General features: G+C 44.2%; 7 protein-coding genes across 7 annotated transcripts; 3 read left to right on the top strand and 4 right to left on the bottom strand.

Moving 5' to 3' along the window:
* Positions 1-1,369: 1,369 nt before the first annotated feature.
* On the bottom strand, positions 1,370-1,735 carry PHALS_06006 (uncharacterized protein; the record flags this gene model as incomplete). The annotated part of the gene is made up of 3 exons (XM_024723343.1): positions 1,370-1,492; positions 1,553-1,584; positions 1,630-1,735. 3 exons carry the CDS (start codon positions 1,733-1,735, stop codon positions 1,370-1,372), a joined length of 261 nt encoding a protein of 86 aa, XP_024574330.1.
* A 1,821-nt stretch (positions 1,736-3,556) lies between these two features.
* PHALS_06005 (nucleotide pyrophosphatase phosphodiesterase) lies at positions 3,557-5,726 on the top strand (the record flags this gene model as incomplete). Its single annotated transcript, XM_024723342.1, has 2 exons — positions 3,557-4,787; positions 4,849-5,726. The coding sequence occupies 2 exons, from the start codon at positions 3,557-3,559 to the stop codon at positions 5,724-5,726; spliced, it is 2,109 nt and encodes a 702-aa protein (XP_024574329.1).
* A 918-nt stretch (positions 5,727-6,644) lies between these two features.
* PHALS_06004 (uncharacterized protein) lies at positions 6,645-7,574 on the bottom strand (the record flags this gene model as incomplete). The annotated part of the gene is made up of 1 exon (XM_024723341.1): positions 6,645-7,574. The coding sequence occupies one exon, from the start codon at positions 7,572-7,574 to the stop codon at positions 6,645-6,647; it is 930 nt and encodes a 309-aa protein (XP_024574328.1).
* A 93-nt stretch (positions 7,575-7,667) lies between these two features.
* PHALS_06003 (multiple inositol polyphosphate) lies at positions 7,668-9,232 on the bottom strand (the record flags this gene model as incomplete). The annotated part of the gene is made up of 5 exons (XM_024723340.1): positions 7,668-8,226; positions 8,299-8,501; positions 8,556-8,619; positions 8,688-8,963; positions 9,018-9,232. The coding sequence occupies 5 exons, from the start codon at positions 9,230-9,232 to the stop codon at positions 7,668-7,670; spliced, it is 1,317 nt and encodes a 438-aa protein (XP_024574327.1).
* A 388-nt stretch (positions 9,233-9,620) lies between these two features.
* Positions 9,621-10,553, bottom strand: PHALS_06002 (uncharacterized protein; the record flags this gene model as incomplete). Its single annotated transcript, XM_024723339.1, has 1 exon — positions 9,621-10,553. The coding sequence occupies one exon, from the start codon at positions 10,551-10,553 to the stop codon at positions 9,621-9,623; it is 933 nt and encodes a 310-aa protein (XP_024574326.1).
* Positions 10,554-10,937: 384 nt separating this feature from the next.
* PHALS_06001 (voltage-gated ion channel superfamily) lies at positions 10,938-13,234 on the top strand (the record flags this gene model as incomplete). The annotated part of the gene is made up of 4 exons (XM_024723338.1): positions 10,938-11,791; positions 11,855-11,942; positions 12,007-12,045; positions 12,128-13,234. 4 exons carry the CDS (start codon positions 10,938-10,940, stop codon positions 13,232-13,234), a joined length of 2,088 nt encoding a protein of 695 aa, XP_024574325.1.
* A 3,234-nt stretch (positions 13,235-16,468) lies between these two features.
* Positions 16,469-16,816, top strand: PHALS_06000 (uncharacterized protein; the record flags this gene model as incomplete). Its single annotated transcript, XM_024723337.1, has 2 exons — positions 16,469-16,607; positions 16,674-16,816. The coding sequence occupies 2 exons, from the start codon at positions 16,469-16,471 to the stop codon at positions 16,814-16,816; spliced, it is 282 nt and encodes a 93-aa protein (XP_024574324.1).
* Positions 16,817-21,815: the final 4,999 nt, after the last annotated feature.

The following is a 21,815-nucleotide window of genomic DNA, read 5'->3' as shown; positions in this document are numbered from 1 at the left end:
AGCGGGGCTGCCGTAGCTTTGCGCTTAGAGGAAGCGTAAGTTAGGTCACCGACCTCTCTTTCTATACTAAAACCAGTACGAGTTTAGTGGATCGCAATACGCTTAATCCAAGAGAGATTATAACCTTAATCCAAGGCTAATTAACTCATCCGTTCAAATTCAAAACCTGAATATTTTTATCTGTGGCAAAGCCGTATAATTTAAATGCATCGATTTTTCAAAATATGTATAGTAAAATCTAACTACATGTAGAACTACTGGCTATCCAGCCCCGTACCGTATTCTTGTTTGGGTGTGGTCACACCATGCATCTGGTGTGACACACACCCCTGTTACCAGGGTATGTGTAACCCCGTTACAACAGGGAAGCCATGTCGGTAACATGCAATGTCTGGAATCAGTTTGGCTGTTTCAAGGGTTTATTTTGCTCGACTGATCCCCTCCTCAGCAACGATATTCCTCACAATGTGTCCAGAGGGATCAATGGTTAAAGAGTTTATAGGCCCTCTGCCGAAATTGACAGACTGCGTAAAGACGCCAAAGCATTTGGATAAGGTTTTGTATGTTGAGTATTTTTTAGGTTTCTGCATCAGCTCTCACCTCTTTGTTCAGCTTGGATCATCAGAACATAGCGCTCATCAGACCTTAGGTCTTTTCACTGAGAAGATGTGAGTTATGTGTGCTTCATTCTTGATCCTTCATCTGAGGTTTTCATCACGACATACAGCTATGCAATGTGTGTCAAGTACACATGTGGTAAAAAGGCAACGATATATATGCAAAAGCCTAAAAAAGCAAAATCCAACTTGCAAAACAACTTTTTTAAATACAATATTGGTGTGTCACAAGTTGTTTTTTGTTCGTTCACAGTAAGTAAGGTGCCGTCGTTGGGTGATCTTACAACTGTGAAACGAGTTAACTTTTAATCTGGACAAGACAATTGTCATTATTCGAGAGTGATTTGTCGAAGCTGTTTCAATGCCTAATAATGTTCGATCCGTATGTATCACATAACGCTTATATGTACCCTCGCCTGAAAGAGGCATCCCTTACCCTCGTCATTTGATGAGAAGTTATATTCAGAGCAATACAGATTCCAGCCAACTGGCATCAGCTTGAAGCGAAGCACAGCCACTGCAAATTCCAAAGTATGAGAGACAAGATAAAAAAACTGAGATACGGCACAAATGATAGTTTCTTCAAGATTGCCTTTTGTGCTCCCTACCAGCACCATCCAACATGATTTTAAAACCAGTTTGGTGAAGGGTTCTGCCATGTCAGCCTTATTTTATCCATAAATATACAAATAATTGTCCAGGCAGCTTCGTAAATACCTTACTCTATTGGGTTTATCAGCGGAATTTCACCTTCAAAGACCGCGACTCATGATCTCAACCTCTTGCGTTCTTCTAACCTTGTGGTAATCTGGCTTCCCGGTCCCGCTCAAGTCTTCAACAACAACATTGCTGACTAAATTGTACAGCCCCGTGTCCTACACTAAAGCTGTCACACATTTGAGCAGCGCCAGAAGCACTCATTTTCTATAACTCACCAAAGCCCCACTAGGGTGTTTGTGCGTGGCATCTTATTCAATTCATTTCAAAGAAGAGCGCAGGATGTTCAGGTTACGCCAAAAAGGGGATGAAGTCTTCATGGAATCTAGATCCAGAGCAATGCAACGTCCAACGTTATCGAAGTACTTGGAAAGCGCAAACACATATCTGGTATGCCCCATTGTAAGACGGTGAAAGATCGTATCTATATTCGGCATATACAATGTGTTCGTGAATCAGACTTTGCAGTCGCGCGTCGCACGTGATTGCGCTTTGCAATTGAATTTATCAGCTCTTTTCATGACTGAACAAAGCTTAAGACGTTACTGTTAAACTCAGCAACCATGGATTATGAGCCTTGCCTCTCTTTGTGCGAGTTAATTTCATTAGGGCTGGTCTCTTTTGAAAATGCCCCTCACGGGATACAATCAACACCAGCTTCTACGCAGTGAGCCTTTCGGCGCCTATTATGACTCGGTGTTTCCCCTCTAGCATTTCGTTGGATGCCCCGGCGCAGAAACTGAACCTTTCATGCATATCAGCTCTACGAAAAGAGGCCCGCAGAGTGCAGATGTTCTCGCAGCTATGTATGTGTAAGTATTGCGGATCTATTCGGAAGCTAGGAGACCTGTTTCTGCCCCCTCGGCACGTTCAAGGTCCATCACCTCTAACGCTCTTATAGAGCTGTCACCTTCCGTACAAAATACGGCCCTCGCGTTACTGCATTTGTATAGAGCGACACCCACCGCATGAAATCGAGTCGAAAGGTTTTGGTGCAAGTTGCAACTATTTAGAATTCACCTTAATGATGGTGCAAATGCTTACCACATATGTCCCTTTAAGCTCCCAATTCTGTGAAATGTCTTCTACCGATGTGAAGCACGTAAGTGCTCGTTCTTGCGCTTAGCCTCTTTGCTGGGTAACCGTTAATGCGAGCACTGTTGCTACGTTTAATGCATGGCCGAATGCACTGCTGTCTCGACTTTCCTCGCTAAGAAGAAAAAGTTATTCTCGCTTCTAGTGTCAAAGGCTGTGACGCTTTGTTCTAGCGGCTAAATGAACGTCGCCAGGCAAACGATTGCCTCCTCCGGTCCTTGTAAGACCGTTTTGTCGTATCTATTCGGGCCAGCGACAGACATGAGCCTATTGAGCGCGACATATTTTCTTGGGGACAGAGCTAGTTTTTGTCTCCGCAGAGGATGCAGTTCGGTTGACGACAAGTGCTTCGAAGTGCGACGGGGTTGCCATGAACCTTGCAAAAAGGTAGCTCTGACTTAACGAGTCCATATTAACATACGCACGGAGGGTGAGTTCGTAACCTCGCCCAAGAGCGGAACAAACAAGATCCTTCAAAGCAGCTAGGTACTAAATTCTCGCTTCTCTTTCATAAGTCAAGTAGATCCGAAGTAAAGTCTATGTTAATCTGACACTAGATATATCTGAACTATATTAATTATGTTGACCATATAACCACGTGAACTGCATTGCGTGAAGCTACCAGTCTACGTGTACCACGGACCGAAAAAGTTCAATCGTCGTCGTCAGTACCTGTATTTGGTACAATTGTGTGATGTCTGCGCACACCATTATACGATTACATCCATACGTTGGCTAATTTAAGAGCACTGCAATGGTCCTCGGGGATACATCCGTGCGAGCGAGACGTTGTGCGTTGTTTCTAGAAGGCGAGGATATGCCAAAGCTAACGGGGTGGAAATATCTCCACTCGAAATAATGATAGGGCAGATACCTAAATATATCTCAGCTTTCAAATTTGGTGACAAATATTATAAGATATTGTAATATGACGTTGTCATATTGACGCGATTGAGGAATCTAAATGGGTACTTTTCCGAAACTTTGAATTTTCGTTTTTCTTACGACTGGTGTTGATTGTTCAGTGTCAAGCTAGAGCCATAATTATTTCAGTTAATTATGTGTGCCGAATCTTTAGATTTGCAATTTATAAAGGCAATCAAATTGATATCTGTTCGTCGACTATTATGGAGAGCACATCACTGGAACGACGTGGGAACCCATCTACATCGTCACGCTCGAGTCCACAACTTCCGACTCTAAGAGTACAAACTCGTGCTTCTAAGTCCAGAATCGATTTTCGCTGTTCACGTTTGTATCGTTTGCATCGATTCGCAGCGTTGATGGCCGTCGTGGCGCTCGTGGTCATTTTCTCGCTACTTTTCTCGACCGATAATTCATCTCAGTCGATGCGTCACAGAATGAATAGCGAACGTCTCTCCCAAACACCGCTTCGATTGAATCGACTAGAGGTGAATCAGAGCATTTTAAATAATTTGGATATTATTAGCGTATCCTTCGAGTATTCACCGCCGCATTTAGAGTTTTACGGTGCAAACGCGATCGCTGCCTACTGCGTGAGCTTAGCCGACGAGCTATCAGGTCGAATGCCTGCAGCGCATGAGTATATGGCTGTCGTAAGGACCGATGGTAAAGCATCAGGGACGATAGAGATTGGACCTTTGGTGAATATGAGATGTTCTTGGCTGCTTAGATTTATCACAGATGATTTTCAGGTGCTAAAGGAAAGCGAGTTATTGAGATTTAAACACGGTCCGACGCAACCATTGCAAGTACATTTGGCCTTAACGCAAAATACATCTGAGATGAGGGTCAAGTGGGTGAGTGACCCGGTCCCAAACCCTGTAGTGATGTTTGGAGAGCACAAAGATAAGCTAGATAGAATTGCAAAGGCTACGCACAGCAGCTATACAAGTAAAGACATGTGTGGCGAACCTGCAACTGTCGAAGCTCCGCTAAATTTTCGAGACCCTGGACAAATATTCGATGCAGTCATGACTAATTTGAAAGCCGGCAAAAAATACTACTATCAAGTTGGCGAACAAAATGGAAAAGTGAGCGATATTTTTGAGTTTCGAATGATACCACCCAAAGGGAATAATAAAGTCGGACAGGAATCAAGTGTGAGTTTCTTTGTTTATGGAGATCTAAATATGCCAGTTCAGCCGACGAGTAATTTTGCACTGGATAATGGTACGAGCGGTACGACGATGAAACTGATTCGAGATGATTTGGAATTAGCTGCGGTAGAGTCGAATTCTCATAAATATTTCGCGGTCATGCATGTTGGAGACTTGGCTTATGCTTATGGAGCTACGTATATCTGGGATCATTTCGGTCATCTCATTGAATACGTGGCTGCGCGTTTGCCCTACATGATCACCATCGGGAATCACGGTAAGATGTGTTGGTACTTCTAAAAGGCGTTGATCAGCACTAATTTTTATCCATTGCCTAGACTATGGCTACTTGGAAGGTGTAAAGAAAGATCCGATCAAGTGGCCATCGCACTCAACCTTTGAAAAGGATGGCACTTCGGGTTTTAATTCGGGAGGTGAGTGTGGTGTGCCTGCGGCTGCACGTTTTCACATGCCTGAGAATGGCAATGGTGTATACTGGTACAGTTTTGACTCAGGACTTGCACATCATGTGATGTTGAGCAGTGAACACGAATTTGCGCGAGGTTCTACACTTCACAAGTGGCTGGTGAAGGATTTAAGTACTATTGATCGTTCAAAAACACCTTGGGTCTTCGTCTATATTCATCGACCACTATACTGCTCGGTTGCCTACTCTCATGACTATTATCGTTCTCTACTTTTTCGTGATGAGCTTGAGCAGGAGCTGGCTGACCATCATGTTGATGTTGTGTTTGCGGGTCACTACCACTCGTACGAGCGTACGTGCCCTGTGTTTGGTGATCGTTGTATCGAGTCTCCAAGTGGCAAGGCAATGGCCCCCGTGCATATAACGATTGGATCAGCTGGATTTACTGTCGACACTGCCGGGTTTTACCGCTCGAATTGGCGTAAAAAAGGTTTTCTAGAACACGGGTATGGTCGTGTACACATCTACAACTGGACACATATGCATTTCGAATTCGTTTCAAATACTGAGCGTCGAGTTAAAGACGAGACTTGGATCGTATCGACGCACGACTGGTCGAGTAAACGCGAACGGTTTCCTCCAGGATACTTTCCAACACAAGAAATAGCAGGACTAGCGGCCGCTGTTGTCTTGAGTTTGTCAGCGTGCTTCGCTGTCTTCATCCCTGCAATACGCCAAGCTCGAAATACGAAGTTTATATCCTTACGAACGATACGATTTCGTAATTGAAACAGAATGACGCACTACTGGTGACTTGTCATCTTGAAGACCCAGTTTCCTTTTGGGAAATTTGAGTCAACGGATTCGTATAAATAGATCTACCTCAACTCGCTGTCAAGCTTCGTGTTATAAGTTAGTCGTTGACCTTCGTTCCTGGGAGCGACAGCGTTTGGAAGTTTCTGTTTTTCTAGTGTTTGTGCATCATACGCTATTACTTCAAGCGTCATTCTATAAACGATTTTTTTTTCGTTTGGTGTAATACAAAACTCCATGCTCACTGAAAAATTAATGTATGATCGCTAGAATCAAGATTTCTGTGTCTTGGATGTGATGACCAACAGAGTTAGGGCTGTCTGCACGCAATTAAGATTTTGCTGTTTAACGTACTCGGCACATACGAGATGCATCGTACGGGACTAAAACTAGCGTTGCGTAATATGATCGTTAGCTCTCATTGATCGCGCCAGTTTTTCACGCCCACATCTTGTCCTTCACCTGTGATTGGAGCGTTTCCGGATACAAGATATAGGGAGGGAATCGAAGATGCGTGTATGTTAGGTGGCGTAATGCTTGTCCATTTTTAATGCAATCGCAACGTTAATACATTTTTTTAACTGTCTTTGCTGTCTTGTATTTCAAAGCGGTTGAGATAATTCATTTTATACTCGCTTTGGTTTAGTTGATGGGACTGTCAATTATTGTGGTCGTAACAAATCTGATGGAGCATTCGCTTGCAAGCATACCGGTAGCTTTTAATTGCAGCGCGAGCGACTCTAGTTTTTCCTACGACATCTGCCAAGAACCAAAGTTCTGACTCGTGCCTGGCCTAGATGTATTGAAGCCTTCAGTCAAATTTCTTTTAGCGACGTCTAAACAGAACTAAACTTGACAAAGCGCCATATTTCAAAGCGTTTCCAGCGCATTTTGTCAACAGAAAACTCCACAACGACCCCTAACATCCAGTCCCACACGTGCTGCCGCATTCATTTCATCAATCAGCTGTTCCAACTGAAATGGTTGTTTCACACCGTCTGAATAGCGCACAATCCACTTTGTTGGCGCATTTTTTTTGGTCTGCCATCCAATCACCTGACCAGTAATCCACTCGGTCATTACGTCATTATTCTCACATTCCAGAAAAGTTGTCCTCTTCAAGATATTCCAAAACACTGGTCGACCAGGGTGTGCTGTAAACTCCTCCATCAATCGTTTCTTGTCAAACTGTTCGTCTTGTTCTGTACAAGGATTGCCTTTAGCAACCTCTATTTGTTGCTCCTCGCTTGTGTCATCCTCCATACTCGAATTCACCTCCGGAGCGGAGTCCGAGCTTTCGTCCCATTCGGCAGCTTTCACAAGTCGTTCACACATTGTCATCGATGGAAGCACTGCTTTCGAATTCTTCCAGCCCTTCTTACGAAGCGTGATGCGTCTGTTCCTCAATCTGTTTTCATCAGGTATCTTTGCTAGCATTTCCGGTTCATCTGCATACTTGCGTTGAAGTGCAAGACGACACTTTTTAAGACTCATGCCTCTTGCCAGTAGCTCGTCTACTTCTCCTTTTACCAGAAGATCGATACCAATTCGTTTCCGGTTTGTTACTTGAGACCCGTGCTCTCCGTGAACTGCTAGTTGAAAAGTGACGGGAATCTCATCCTCGTCATTTACTTTTTCGACGATGCGTAGACGACGATCGCATGCCTTATGCGAGATGCAGCGATACACTGAGGCATTGCGAAAGGTACCGTAATTATAGGCTGTGATATAATCGAATGCATCGAACGCGTGCAGTGCCAGCTTTGCGTCCTCGAGCGTCGTATGGGTGGACACGGGGCTATACGGCAACGCAGAATTGCGCATCGTGATGCGCAAATTTGTGGTTGGATTTTTTATACAGCACTTATAATGCAATACTATGAAAGTATTTATAAAAATTTAGCTTTTTTTAATTTTTTAGTGCAAGCTACCAGTTAAGGCACACTCCGTCTGAAACTTGTAATTATTGAGATAATGCTTCCATAGCTTTTCGACTTTAGAAAATTCACAATAAACTTCTCCATCACAACCGGGAAGAGGAGCTTCAATTTCTTGGATCCATACTGACACATAATACCTGTGGTCTTTGTTACCACGATATAAACGAAAATCAATGTTTGAGGCGGTGGGAGATAGCGCTGATGTACGAAAACCTCGTGCATTGATTTGATCATCTGTCCATGACGCAAGGAGCTTCGTGCGATCGCTGAAGCCAAGCAGTGTCATAAGGGGAAGTGTCGTCTCTGCATGGCCAAAACGAAGATTGCCGACCACATTAGTTTCACCCGAAATAAACATCTTCATGAAGGAGTATATATCTTGAAGGAGGACGGCGGACATTTCATAATTAATCTTGTGGCCAGCACCCTGTGCGTAAAATGCTTCAAGGTCTTCCGCGTAGTCAAGTCTATCAAGAAATGTTTGGTCCATAAGAGAGCACCAGTGACTCGTGATACCATATAGCATAATATCGAAGCTTAAAACGTCAGCAAGTAAATGTGTCAATGCCAAACAATTGAAAAATGGAAGAGCAAACAGCAATACTCACGCACAAGCAGCGAAAGCTGTGCTGACGTCTTTGGCGTTTAGATTCGCATTGTCACCAAGATTTAACTGGGACTTAAGATGAGTGAGGCTCGCGTTCATTTGATTTGACTGTCTGTATGCTTCAAACTCATTTGAAGCATTTGGATTATGCTTCACTTCATAAAGGTATCGGTCGCAAAGGTCGTAGAAGCGTAGAAGCGGATCCTAACGACATCTACTTAGAATCATGAGCAATGGCGGAAATTATGAGAAACGTACTTTTCCTTTTGCATACTCGATATATCGAACGTCACTGGGGTTGTCAAAAAACGTGCTGGCAAACCTTCGAAAAGTAAGGACAATCTAAATGATATCATGATTTAAATGTTTGAGAAAACAAACTCAGCCTACGCTTTCGCACTGTCACCAGTGCGGCTTTTAAACGTGTGTGCGAGAAAGAATTGCCGTTCGTTAAACTTGATCGGAAAATTTAAACCTACCGAATTCCGAATTCGTTTCCCAAAAGCTGCAAGCTCATCAAATCCAGTTGATGATAAGGCGCCAGCAACTGACATATTATAAGGCAATGCATACTGCTTCATCCACTCTGGGAGAAGATGTACGTAATTTGCCTGCAGTTTCTGTAGCAACTCAGCGATCAGCTGCATTGTGTCTTCTGTTGGGAATCTGCAAATTATTAACTTCATAAACAGACCATACAAGTAAATGGGTAATGACTACCTGCTTCCATGGCGACTAACTTGTTGAATTTGTAGCAGCTCAAGATCTTTAGCCTGAAGTTCGGTCAACTGCACATTAGATTGCACAAGATCCATCTGCGCACTGCGCTGATCCCAGTACATTGTCATGGTCCCAAATGATTGGTGGTCAGTAATGCTCGAGTCAGCAGCATACAAGATATCAGGTTCAGCAGCAATGCCGTCGTTGTCCTTCATGTCACTCGTGATCGTCAACAAAAGCACTGATAGAAGGGACGTGATGATAAGATATCGACAGATTGAAATTGTTGGAAAACGGGAAGGCGACACATCTCTTGGAGTCTCCCTGCGAAACGATTCAAAAGTTCTCGGCATCCTCTAGTTTTTTTAAGAATGAGCTGAAATAATTCTGGCTGTCGCTCAAACTTTTTTTAAAGCGGCTCGTGTTTGCATTCTTATCAGATCGTTTCATTAAGATATACATTTCAGTCACAGACACAGCAAACTACATCAATTATTCCGTTTGTTCACGCGCCAATTACACCATGAGACAAAGTCTATGCTGATATTGGTTTACGTATTTCATTATTTCAATCATAAATCGCAAATTATGAGACTCTACAGGTCACAGCAACCGATTCAAAAAGTTAGTCGCTTTTTCAGACGCCGCTGGGTCATCCATAGGACTTGTAAATGCTGCATTTTCACTCGGAGCCACTCTTTCTTGTTGCATGCGGAGACGCTCCAGACGCATTTGCTTTCTCGTCTTCTTCGCCATCGTATCCGACGAAGAAAAGTGTGCTTGATTCTGTGCATATGACGCTTGTTCGTGGACTTCTTTCAAATGGTCTTTTTCGACGCTTTTTAAGCGCTTCTCCCACGGTGACACCACAAAGCTGCCGCCTCCTTTGTCCCAATTCGCGCTCGCCATTTCTTCATAATCTCGTCCAGTTAAATCTTCAGTCAGCCGCTGCTGCAAAGTATTATAGTCGGGGCTGTCTATCGCTACCTTCCTCAAGCGTCCAAACTCATCTTCGATCTCGACTGTTGTCTCTTTCTCCAACGTCACTGCCATTGTCATATTCTTTTTCGCTTCAAAGTTCACTAAGCACTCTCCTCTTAACTGAGCATGCCCTCCTCCATTGGCCATCTCCTCGTATAGTTGTGCTTTCTTTCGTAACATCTCCGCCGACCTTTTGCTCCACGCTTGGTCGTCATCTTCACTCGGTGCTTCTCTCGCCTTAGCCTCCTCGTCACGTCGACTACGAGAATCCACACCTTTATTACGACATCCACTACCCATGCGATCCTTGTCCGACCGCCTCGGATGTTTGTTACCGCCCCGAAGATGTGCATATCGTTTCAATCGGGATGCGCCATTACTATTTAAGGTTGCGCTGTCATCCTCGTCCGTCAAAGCCTCCTCAAGCCGGCGTTTTCGCTCCTGATCTTTTTGATAGACGACAGCTTTCAGATCCAGAAGAGACTTGGCATCAATTTTAATTTCCTTGGCCTTAGACGGCACGAGTGCTGACTCTGTCAAGAATCCGAGCGACATTTATTTACTCGGTAGTAATTCCTATTAAATTCTATATAAAACTCAAGGAAATATGGGCGTAAATAGATTCATAATCGGGAATACGTATTTTTGCTCTACATCTGAACATCCGTTATGTTTCGCCCAAACTTGGTCAGACCTATCGTCGTAGATGCATACCCTACAACTACAAACTTGGAAGCAGCTTTCAATGAAAACAGATCTGGATTGACCTCTCACGAACATCAAAAGTCCAGTATTTCGCCAGGGAGTCATACCAAAGTCAAAATTGTTAACAGTGACGAGGGCAATCATCAACCAGGGTGTCGAAATAAACCAGGAACTTACTCTACAATACGTCAAAATAATAATTGGTCGCGATCAAGAAGAAAATTACTTAGGAGGATGTCGGATACTCCACCGATTAACGTTCTCCGAACATCACTGTTTGAACTGCAAGATCGAATGAGTCACCGTTGGGTACTGCATCCGCAGTCGCATTTCAAGACTTCTTGGGATCTTTTAAGCGCGCTTATTGTGGTTTACTACTCATGGATTATCCCCTTCATGCTATGTTTCGACTGGTACGTGCCGTCTTCAAGTACAAGGTACCTTATGAAAGTGCTTGATTTTTGGGGTTTCGTTGACATTGCGCTACGATTTCGTACTGGTTTCATTGAGTATGGAAATGTTGTTATGGACCCACGTAAAATTCGTCAATCGTATCTACGTTCGGTCTGGTTCCCTATTGATGTCGCTTCTTCGATTCCGTTCGAGCTTTTTATTCGAGATACGGTGGCTAGCATATCGACAAGAAAAACATTCAAAATGATTAAATACGTAAAGCTTCCCCGATTACTTCGACTTGGGCGCTTCGTCAAGTACTTAAAAAGATACAAGCGATACTCAAGCCTTATGATCTCTCTCAATGCAATATTATTCTCCGCTCACGTAGCAGGCTGTTTGTGGGTGGCCATATTGAAACCGTGTACTGACGCTGTCGAAGCTGCTAAGCCGCATTGTCAAGATGGGGGTGAGACGGATATCTATATGGTGGCATTTCATCATGGTATCGTATCTTTGCTGGGTGTGTCAGCTGCCTATGTAGAAGCAAACGATCGTTTTCTTAGCGGAGGATACGGCCATGATGTAAGTGAGGATCTGAACGGGACTATTTATTTCTGGTCTAGCGCAGTGTCGATATACGGCATGATCTTGACAGCTATTCTTTTCGGCACTATCATAGGTCTTGTCCAAAGGTATGTACACAGCGCAGATCACTTTGTTTATATTGAGGTTAACCAGGAAATGATATGATGTAGCTGGGATAGAGCCGAAAATGTGTTCTGGAAAAAAATGGATCAAGTGTCTCACGAAATGGACGCATTGTGTTTACCAAAGCCATTACGAGTGCGTAGAAAAATGCATATCATCCTGAAAAGATAAATCATAATTGTAAATTCGAATCGGACAGGCTCGAGTGAACGCTTTTTACGACTATCTGTGGTTGAATGTGCGTGAGTCGTGTGCTGCACTAGCGTGTTGTGGTTTGAACAAAAAGTAATGACATTGTTTTTGCAATGCACATTTTTTAGAATCGCGCTTTATCGGAGCAACTGAATTTATTGCACGACCCGGGAATGTCGATGACACTCAGACGACAGATTGCTATCTATTTGTTTAAGGATAATTTACAAAAGATTCCATTCTTTCAGTTGGCCACCGATGCTGTTTTAGGAATGATCTGCATGCAGCTGCATCAAATCATCTACATGCCCGACGATTTTATAATTCATGAAGGTGAGATTGGTAAGGAGCTTTTCATGATTGTCAAAGGCATTGTACGTGTACTACCGCCGAAAAATTGCAAGTCTCCCGAAGATGAAACAGTCATATTATTAAGTGAGGGGGACTTTTTTGGTGAAATTGGCGTGGTAATGGAGGTCGAACGTACCCGCAGTGTGAAAGCCGAATGTATGGCAGAGCTATGCGTTCTTGCTCGAGAAGGCTTTGAAAAAATTTTGGTCGAGTTTCCGGAGTTTGCCATCGCAATGAAAAAGCTTATTGTGAAGCGTGTTGGCGAGATGTGGAAGGACAATGGTCCGGAGCGTATGGAAAAGATGACGATACTCGCGGATACTAAAATGAAAAGAGCCATACAAACCTATAAAAACATGGAGAAGCTACGCACCAAAACTAGAGCCCTGGCAACTTTCCGTCCACGACTGTCAAAACTTCTTAATTCAGATGAAAGCTTTTTACCGCAAGAAGCTTCACAAAATTATAAAAGTGGACCGACGGATGAAATCATCGCTGTTGCTACTGCGGTGGCTTCTTCAAATATTATTGACAGTCTAAAAGGTGGGTCTTTAGACAATTTTCAGCGAAGCACAATCACGGAAACCAGCATTGACGAGACAGAAACCCCGCATGAAAACAGAAAAAATGATTTGAAGTCCGAAAGTAATGATAACAATGGCATTGCCGTTTCTGGGGCTATTCACCTGGGGTCACAACGTCCTTTGATCTCAAGGACTTCAACACGTACATTCTCACTTCAATTAAACCAGCTAGAGAAGAGATTGGAATCAGTCGAGCAGAGGCTTGAAACAAGAATGACACAATTAGACAACACGCTCGAGCAGATATTACATCTCTTGATGCCATCTGCTAAAGCAAGCTCGTCGCCTCGTATAGTCTGATATTTGTCTGTTGGCTGTTCCGTTTTTTAGTACATGAGAATTTCAACCACCGATTTCAACAATTTGGTGTTAACAAGACTTGCTATCAAAAAATATCTATGTTCTCCCCTTTTTCAAGCATCGAAACAAGAGCTTACATATTCAAGAAATAACGATAGAATTATATTGCGTATATGTACATGTTAAAGCAATGACGCTGAGATTTATCTTCAATAGCCCCACTGCAGCGCTAACAGCAATGATTTGCTGAGGCAAAATGTGAGCTTTCATACGAAAGGGAAGGTTATTTATATCGTAAGAATTTTTGCTTCGCTGTAATCGTTCATGCGCGCGCCGACTTGATAGATTGACCAACGCAACGTTTTACTTTGCCCACACTTATTGACATTCGCGCATTAAATAATGTCATAACACGTGATATGTCAAAGGAGCAATGGTAGGATTCACGCGCCGAAATGTTCGCTAGCCCAAATGCTTCTTCCTGTTCACCTCTATTTCGCGTAATATGGTAGCCTTTGGTGTCCACGACATAGCTCAATATCATAAGAAATCGCTAAGAAGTCATTTCGTGTCATTGCAACGTGAGCATTATACAAGTTAGGTCAGGCACATGGCAATATCATGCATTCAGCTTTGAAAATGGGCGTGTTTACTTTGCAGAGAGAACAGACATTGCGCTAAATTGTCACATCGGTACTTGCTGACAGTGCATACTTATCTACCAATGAACAAACGACATTATGACGTCGCGTGGGTTTGGAGTGCATGCAATTTGTAAACTGAACGCGTGGATCGCGTCGTTGAAGACATTCTTCGCAGCATCTGCGTTGAGACGCCGAAGCGCTGGATCGCTATGCTGCCAATCGTAGAGTTTGCTCTGAACAATGCAATGCATGCATATACCGGCTACACGCCGTTCTACGCGAACGGGCTTGTTAACCCTCGTGTCCCGCTGGCGCCGCCATCCCATGGCTCAAAGCTTGGTCGGGAAGGAGTAGCCGAACGGCTAGCTGATGTCAGCCGCCACACGCACCGTAGAGGAGTCAAAAACTTCCTGTCTACCAGACTGAGTGTCTTACGACACGTTCGCGATGCGATGGCTGAAAGCCAAGACATGCAGAAAAAATATGCAGATGGAAGAAGCAGAAGAAATAAGGAAACTTATGAGGTCGGAGACCTGGTTTTATGAAAGGCTAAAACCTTTCCTACACATGCCCTCTCTGCTGTCATTAAGACAAGCTCCGTCCACGGTTTATTGGACCTTTTAAGGTCACGGCCAAGGAGGCCTTTCGTATAAGCCGAACCGTCTGAGAAGGATGTGCACCCACCCGGTGTTTAATGTGGTTTGCTTAAGCCGTACCGGGATTCGGCGCAAGTGAACACGGAAACGTTGGCACCGGGGCGGCACCCAAAGGCGCTCGACCACCCAGAAGCTGAACCAGCAACTAATTCTGAGCACGGATGGCAACAACTTCCGTTTCCAACGGCGTAAGGCCCTTTACCGTCGTATGAAGTGACGTATTCGTCTGCTTGACGGCTAGGAGCCGCTTCGTCAGAGCGCAATAACCCTCAACGTGAGGCAGTCGGTGTATAACGTGCTCGTGGCTCTCGAGTTTTTCCACACAGCGGTAGGCGACCTCAGAAAGATGCTCGTCACAGTTTTGATGACGACAAACTTTGTCCGCCAACGCTCGAAAAGCATCGCGGGTCACTGAACGGCGATCGACCAAGTCGTCATCGTCCGCCGCCGACTTACTCGATGAGATTGGTGGCGTCCACTACCGCGTGGGACGCCTTGTGGGTCGACGTCATCGACAGAGTCTAACCCAATATCTTGTGAAGTGGCAGGAACCCAAGACCCGAAAACTCGAAGCATTTTGAGGTGCCCCTTTGGCAAGACTGCTCAGACGTTGTGGACACTTGAGGCTAGAAAGATCATGACGCTTCGCATCATTGTGCGAACAGCTTCTCAGCAGAAGCACGAAAAGTCGAGGGGCCATGAGCTGAGCTCAAGCTATGGTCCTGAACTGCTGTGGTCGTACACTCATCCGTGCGAGAAACGACAGAGCACGTGGAAGCTTGATGGATGATTCCATGTGTCGAAGGGCAACAATATGCTGGAAGATGGCGCCACTTCTTAATTTTGGCAAACTCCAATCGGTGATGGCGCTCAACGCGTACGTCCACTTCCTTGGCTTCGCTGTAAGGCTGAAATCGAGAAAAAATTTCGGGTGCCGCTGCACCCATCGCTCAAAGTGCCCGTCATCATCTGCGGCGGTCTCGCCAGGGGCGACGGCCCGACTACGTAGACGCGTAACGATCGAGTGATTATGTCTTTCGCTATAGTAGCGAAATCCGCCGAAGCCGTACTCCACACGAGGGTCAAAGACCAAACGTGGATTTGAGTGCAGGAGAGCCGCCCTATGAGCAGCCTTCAATTGCAGCTCCTGTGCGTCGTCGAGGCGATTGGTATCAATACCATTTTCCCCGAAAGTCGAGAGGTCGGGGTACGGACACAGTGCCTGCAAGGTTCGAGCTGGGCTCATTTCGCGCCGTTGGTACACCTCATCCTCCTCGTCTTCCTATGCTGGAAAAGAGTATTTGACTCGTAGTCGACTTCCTCCAGATCCTAGACGAGGAAATCCGTCTCCCGTGGCGGGCGCGGTGTGTTGCGGTCGGTTGCCGAGGGCTTGGGATGTGATTCCCGGAAAGCTGCGGACGTACTGTCCGGAGATGCACCCCGTGCAGAAGACGAAATGCTTTGCCCGCAGGCGCCCTCAGAACCAGCTAGGTTGGGTGTAGTTATTCTTAAGAACGTGAAGGTGTCTCCGACACGCGAGCCTCGTAAGCCACCACGTGGTAGGATTGCCAGTAGTAATGCATATTACTATATTAACTAGTTCTTACTATATTAAAGAGGTATTACAATATAAATAAGGTAACCCTAGGATTTTGGATATTGGTGGCCTTGTTGCAACGAAAACATATCAATATAGGTTCACTTCTGAGCGGAAAGTCCCTTTACCTTGGTTAAGGTTGTAAGTACTCTTGGAGGAAGCAAATTGCGATCCGCCGCATTCGTACTGATTATTGTAAGGAACGTGACCTTAGCTTAGCTTCTTCTAAGGAAAGAGCTTCGGCAGCCCCGCTGCAAGCGCGTTGCACTAGTAATTTCCTAAGTTAGGAGACCAATAAACATATACGTGTAGTACCTATGTTGAACGGTGTCACAGCATGGGGAGTGAGAAAGCGTTCAAAAATTTGGGTGCTTGCACTGCCCTAGCAGGTGTATTATGGGCGGTCCCAGTTCTTGCTCACGCGTCAAAGTATTGTATATATCGGTTAGCTGGAACTTCGCATCACCGCGATAGTGGTAGATCATGCATGTAACAGTAACCATCTATGCAGAGGGTTTCGAGTTGTTGCTGCACGTACCCAGATCTTTTGCGTCTACCCTACTATTTGAATAGAACGGTGGATGTAGAATCGAACGTGGAGTACAACATCCAAGTCGTGGGAACCGGTCAGGGTACGGAAGGAAAGCCGCTAAAGTGCCAAATGTATTGGGCCTCCGCAACTTAAAATTCCAAATGCTAGATCTGCGGCCCTTTTAATGATCTACGCCCTGCACACCACTTTATTTCTGATTGAGCAGTATGAATGGTCGTATACTCACGCATGGCCGTCCGACGAGCCATTTTGTGAAAAAATGTCTTGTCCCAGTTGGTACAGAGCGGCCTATTAAGCTGATTTCTTTTGTACCTAGCGGAAGTCGTGGTCAGCCCTTAGAGGGGTGACTCTTCGTTTCAGATGAGCATACACTTGAGAGCATTTTGGTCCTCAACTGACTGGGTGTCTCGTTCGCCTTAGCAACAATACGACGAGCTCGGTTTGTCATTATTTTGCCCCACAAGGGTGTTTGTGGCTGTAAGCCCTTGTAATTCTACTTTCAAGTCAACAGCCCAGATTTTATGAGGACGTGAAAAGTCCACATAGCCTTAGGAGTGTCTTACATTCCGCGACATTCAAAAATCTGGACAGTATGCAGATGCATTGAAGATGCCAAATGAGGATACAGTTTACGTGCGTCTCACGGCGGAAACTCATCAGACTGTGGAGAGTCCGATGAGTCTTCCTGTAGGTCTGAGGGCTTAATCACTGTAATTCTTGCCCGGTCTTGGGCGCAGATCAAGGCATGACCTCGGTCTAGGTATGGCGTGACTTAAATGTCTTGGTTCTTGAATTGACTTCAGGTTGGGATCTTTAAATGCCACGTATTCCTAATGAGGTGTCGTGAGTCATTCACCCGCTCTGTAAGAAAGCTTTTAGCGCAAAGCTACGATAGCTTAGGTGAATGTCATTGAACTGTCCGTATTGATGAACAACGATAATACCGTGAGCAGAGCGCGGAAAGCAGAATCGAGTATAACAGGAGGTATCAAGATGATAGAATACCTAGCGATCGTATATTCCGGTCTCCAGATTGTATATTTGTTGAATTAAGAATAAGCGACGGTATATCGTGCTCGTCAGAGTATATTTCCATTGGAATGGTCAGTATATAAGATGTAAGTTTGCGTCGCCTATAGAAGCGTTGGTAAAGCTGAAGGTGACTGTAAGTTGCGATTAAAAGGGACAGGCAGTGATGCCTGAAAGGATGACTCATCGTTGCTACAACTTTTCGGTATTGTTAAATCAGCACGACCGCGTGGCGCGTCCATGTACAAAGCAATGTATCATCACGGATTTTCGGCAAGAAGATTACTCACTTGTGAGCAGAGTGACGGTTGTAAGTCTACTGGGGCTACGTTTTGGTGGATTTGGGCAAAGATGAAGTATCGAAAATGTTACGTTTGGTACCAGAAGATAATATTCGTCCATCACCCATCACAAATGAATGCGTAATTTATAATAATCGCAGAGTCTCAGTTGATATCATTGTCAGTGCACCTATGGAAGAATTATCGCGATGTAATGACACGAGGCCCAGCACATATGTTGCTCCCGTGCAGCGGGGCTGCTGCAGCTCCTTGCTTAGAGAAAGCTAAGCTTAGGTCGCCGACCTTACGTTCTGAACTAGAACCAGTATGAGTGCAGCGGATCGAAATCCACTAACTCCAAGAGTACCCAAAACCTTATCTATGGCAAATATACTCTTTCGCTCAAAATCCAAACTGTTTTTATATGAATTATTTGCGGCAAAATCGCCTATGTCCGAATCCTTATTAAGAAGTAAAACCTATAAACATGCCTGACTACTAGTAGTCCCGCCACATAGTGGCTTATTGTTACGGTGTAGCCACACCATTGTGTAATAACCCTTCGTTGAGTAATTCACACCGTTCTATGGTCACACCATTTTGTGTGACCCACCCTTTCATGCCAGGGTACACGTAACCCTGTTATACCCCGGGTCAGAAAACGCGACATGAAATAGCCTTGGTTCTGCAGCACACAATGATAGTCCTAGACAAGAGAACAGCGTGACGTCATCGGCTATTTCCGGTGTGCGAATCACGAAAAGGGGATAACATTTATCCCCTCGGCGCCAACATGATATTTCGCCATGGCTTATGGCTGGTTGCTTCTAATGCGCTAAGTGCAGTCACTATTACGGCTCAGGTCTGATTTTTGAAAAGGATATGCTGCAGAAAAGTTTACTTTTCTAAGTGCCCTCGGCCTAATTGATAGTTATTAATCAACTTCTCGTGGGAGGCATGTCTTTGCGGTGGGTATACCGAATAAGATGCATAAAGAGTGGATGGTTATGCTTTAGAGGCTGTCTGACGATCCGATGATGCTCAATTGTCTGGTGACGTAGCTATGTTGGCCGCATCAGGCCTGAGTACAATCTATTTCGACGATATATGTGTCCAGTCGAGCACGGGGAATCAAATGAGGAGAACCGCATTGATCATTTGTATGCGATTATGATTAACTCTCGTCAAAAAGACAACTGTGACTTTGGTGACGAGGAGATTCTTCCTTAAAGCTTTCACGAAAAGCACGGTAGATAAGGATCCTGCAAGGGTCGAGGCCATCCTAGAGTGGCACTTGGAATTGTGAACGGCCGTCAAACTTGCTCTGTATTAGGGCTTAAATTTGCTAAAGATATGACACGATACTGTACAATTAAAAAATACTTTAAAAGTTAGACTAATTCCTTACTAGGCGTGATGCTAGATTGCATTAGGCGGTTCAACTACTCTATCCGAACAAATGCTGTAGTAAGAATATTGAGATGTGGTAACTGCATATATAATATGTTTTTCTTCTTCATCTCGGACAACATATTCGGTGAGTTCAGAAAATCAAATCAACAAACATTTACCTGCAATCGGGACAGATGAATGACCTAAAATGATTGCTTAAGTGCCACATCATCTAAACAGTAGGTCAGCTTAACATTCTGTCTTTGAACTTGATGTTTGGCGAGTTATTTCTGAATTTCTTAACGACATAAAAGGTATATATAACCAGCAAGCATCCACGGTGACAAACGTGCTGAAGTTTGACGAAGCAGCAATATATAATGAATAAGATGGACAAGTTACTCCGAGACAAAGGCACGGTGAAACGGGAAATGAGGAAGCGGTTTTGTTGTGTTGACAAACTGTTACAAAGCTAAGGAAAACTCGAAATGCTTTATTGTGTTGTTTATGTCCAATTTGCGAGCCAGTGGGAGAATTGATCGAGGTCCTCGGGCCGGTTAAACCTTGTCCTCATGCTTCTAGCACTTTTGCCAATTTCTTGCCCGACGGGAATGGCCAAAGAGGTAGAAGTGGACACTTTACTTTTCCAAGATTTTTAAAATCATCAATTTTTAATAATCGCTGTAGACGGCCTTCCACACTGAGTCGCATCAACCTTGTCATGTAATATTCGTTTATCACAACGGTTTACAAAAACAATAACAGTAGCGGACGTACCCCAAACATTGTGAGAATTTTGTCTGATTGGTTTACTCAAGCAAGTGAATAAGACCGCGGAGTCCGGTACAAGTGAGTGCAGTACTTTACAGTTATAAAAAATGCAGTCATTGCCCTTTTCTGAAGCTAAAATGCTAAAATCAGATCGATCAGCCACATTTTAGAAAATTAGCATTTATTGCCGCTGCGGCTCAGTGTAATAAATTAAATTCTTCATCTTAAGTGTCCCAAAAAGGTTGTAGTGCATTAATGCTTTTCATCTCTTAAAGGTGATAAGTGGGAAGTTTACTGAGCTTTCCGGCTACCCTTTGTCCAGAATTCTTGTTTCGCAAATTTTTATACAAAGACAGAGGCTATGCTTCTCACAGTGCTTACTGTTTTCAGTCAGTTTGCCTTTGCAAAAATAAGATTTTCGAAGCCCGATCGTGAAATGACAACATGATGTGCTTTGACGCTTAATCGGCTGAGATATCGCCAGTTGAGTGGTGATAACAACTACCGGGGTGACTTCAGCTTGATTTCGTAAAATCGAGCGATGAATTGCGAGTCCTTTGTTTTTGTGCAGATAGCTCGGAAGTCTAGTGCTTAGTCTGATCAAAGCTTTGCTTAATGTTCAGTAAATGAGTGAAAATACAAAAGCGTGAGTGCCGAACTTACCACAGAGCGGTAAATGAGCTTGGTATTAAGCTGACCAATCACATATTGCGATCGGTGAGGTGACAATCGAATTATTTGTGTCGGAAATGCTAAGAGATCATAGTTAAACCTGTGCAAAGTGTGATCGTAGAGGCGTGACCCAAAATCTTGTCTCAGACGTGTGTAATGTATTGATGTAAAAGCGTGACCAAGAGCCGCTGTTGTTGATTTAGTTTTGGTGCTGGTCGACTTGTGCGAAGGTGTGTTATTTGATGAGTAACATGTTAGACTGATAATGTGCCAATCCAAATAAGTTTGCTAGTCATCCATATGCGCTAAACTTGGTGTCTTGAAATTAGCCGAGGACTGTAAGCCGTTGTACCTGTGTCGATAGCACAGAGATCTAGTATGTGGGATCTTGATCTTGTGGCATGATTTTCCTAATTGTCCGTGTAGTCAGTACTTTGTACTGATAGTAAAGTTCATAGCTTGCCTTATTTAGTCGAGACGTTGCTTAATGACACAAAACCTGTCGGTAAAGGAAACCTTATAACGTCTGGAGCGAAGACTTCGAGCTTTGCCAGTAAAATAGCTCGCAAATATTCCAGGGCTTGATGAGACAGTGAATGAGGAGTTTAGTTTTGCGTTTGACGTCTAGGATATCAAGTTGTACGCACTTATTGACAGCAGACTAGTGCCGCATGTATCGCCTTTTCCAACATGAAGATTGCGAATATCAGGGCGTGTTGCTCGAAGCTGCTGCCAGCAGTAGCGAAGGTCTGCGCAAAACCAAATTTTTGTGCATTCCAAAAAACCACATTTGGAAACTAAAGAAGTGCAGCCGGTATTTACGGAAAGTAAGCGTTCATAGATGTCCTAACTCAAATTGGATCCGAGCTTGCTTGTTCTTGGTTTTTATTCATCGGACGTCGGTCTGACATCCTGGCAGCTGAACTGATTGTCAGCATTGCAATCAATGTCGAAGACAAATGAGTCGGGATAGACAATCATTGTCC

This window comes from Plasmopara halstedii (genome assembly GCF_900000015.1).
Source record: "Plasmopara halstedii genome assembly, contig: Scaffold_292, whole genome shotgun sequence".
Taxonomy (NCBI): Eukaryota; Oomycota; class Peronosporomycetes; order Peronosporales; family Peronosporaceae; genus Plasmopara; species Plasmopara halstedii.
The sequence above is the reverse complement of the archived record's forward strand: the minus strand, read 5'-3'. Positions and strand labels throughout refer to the sequence as shown.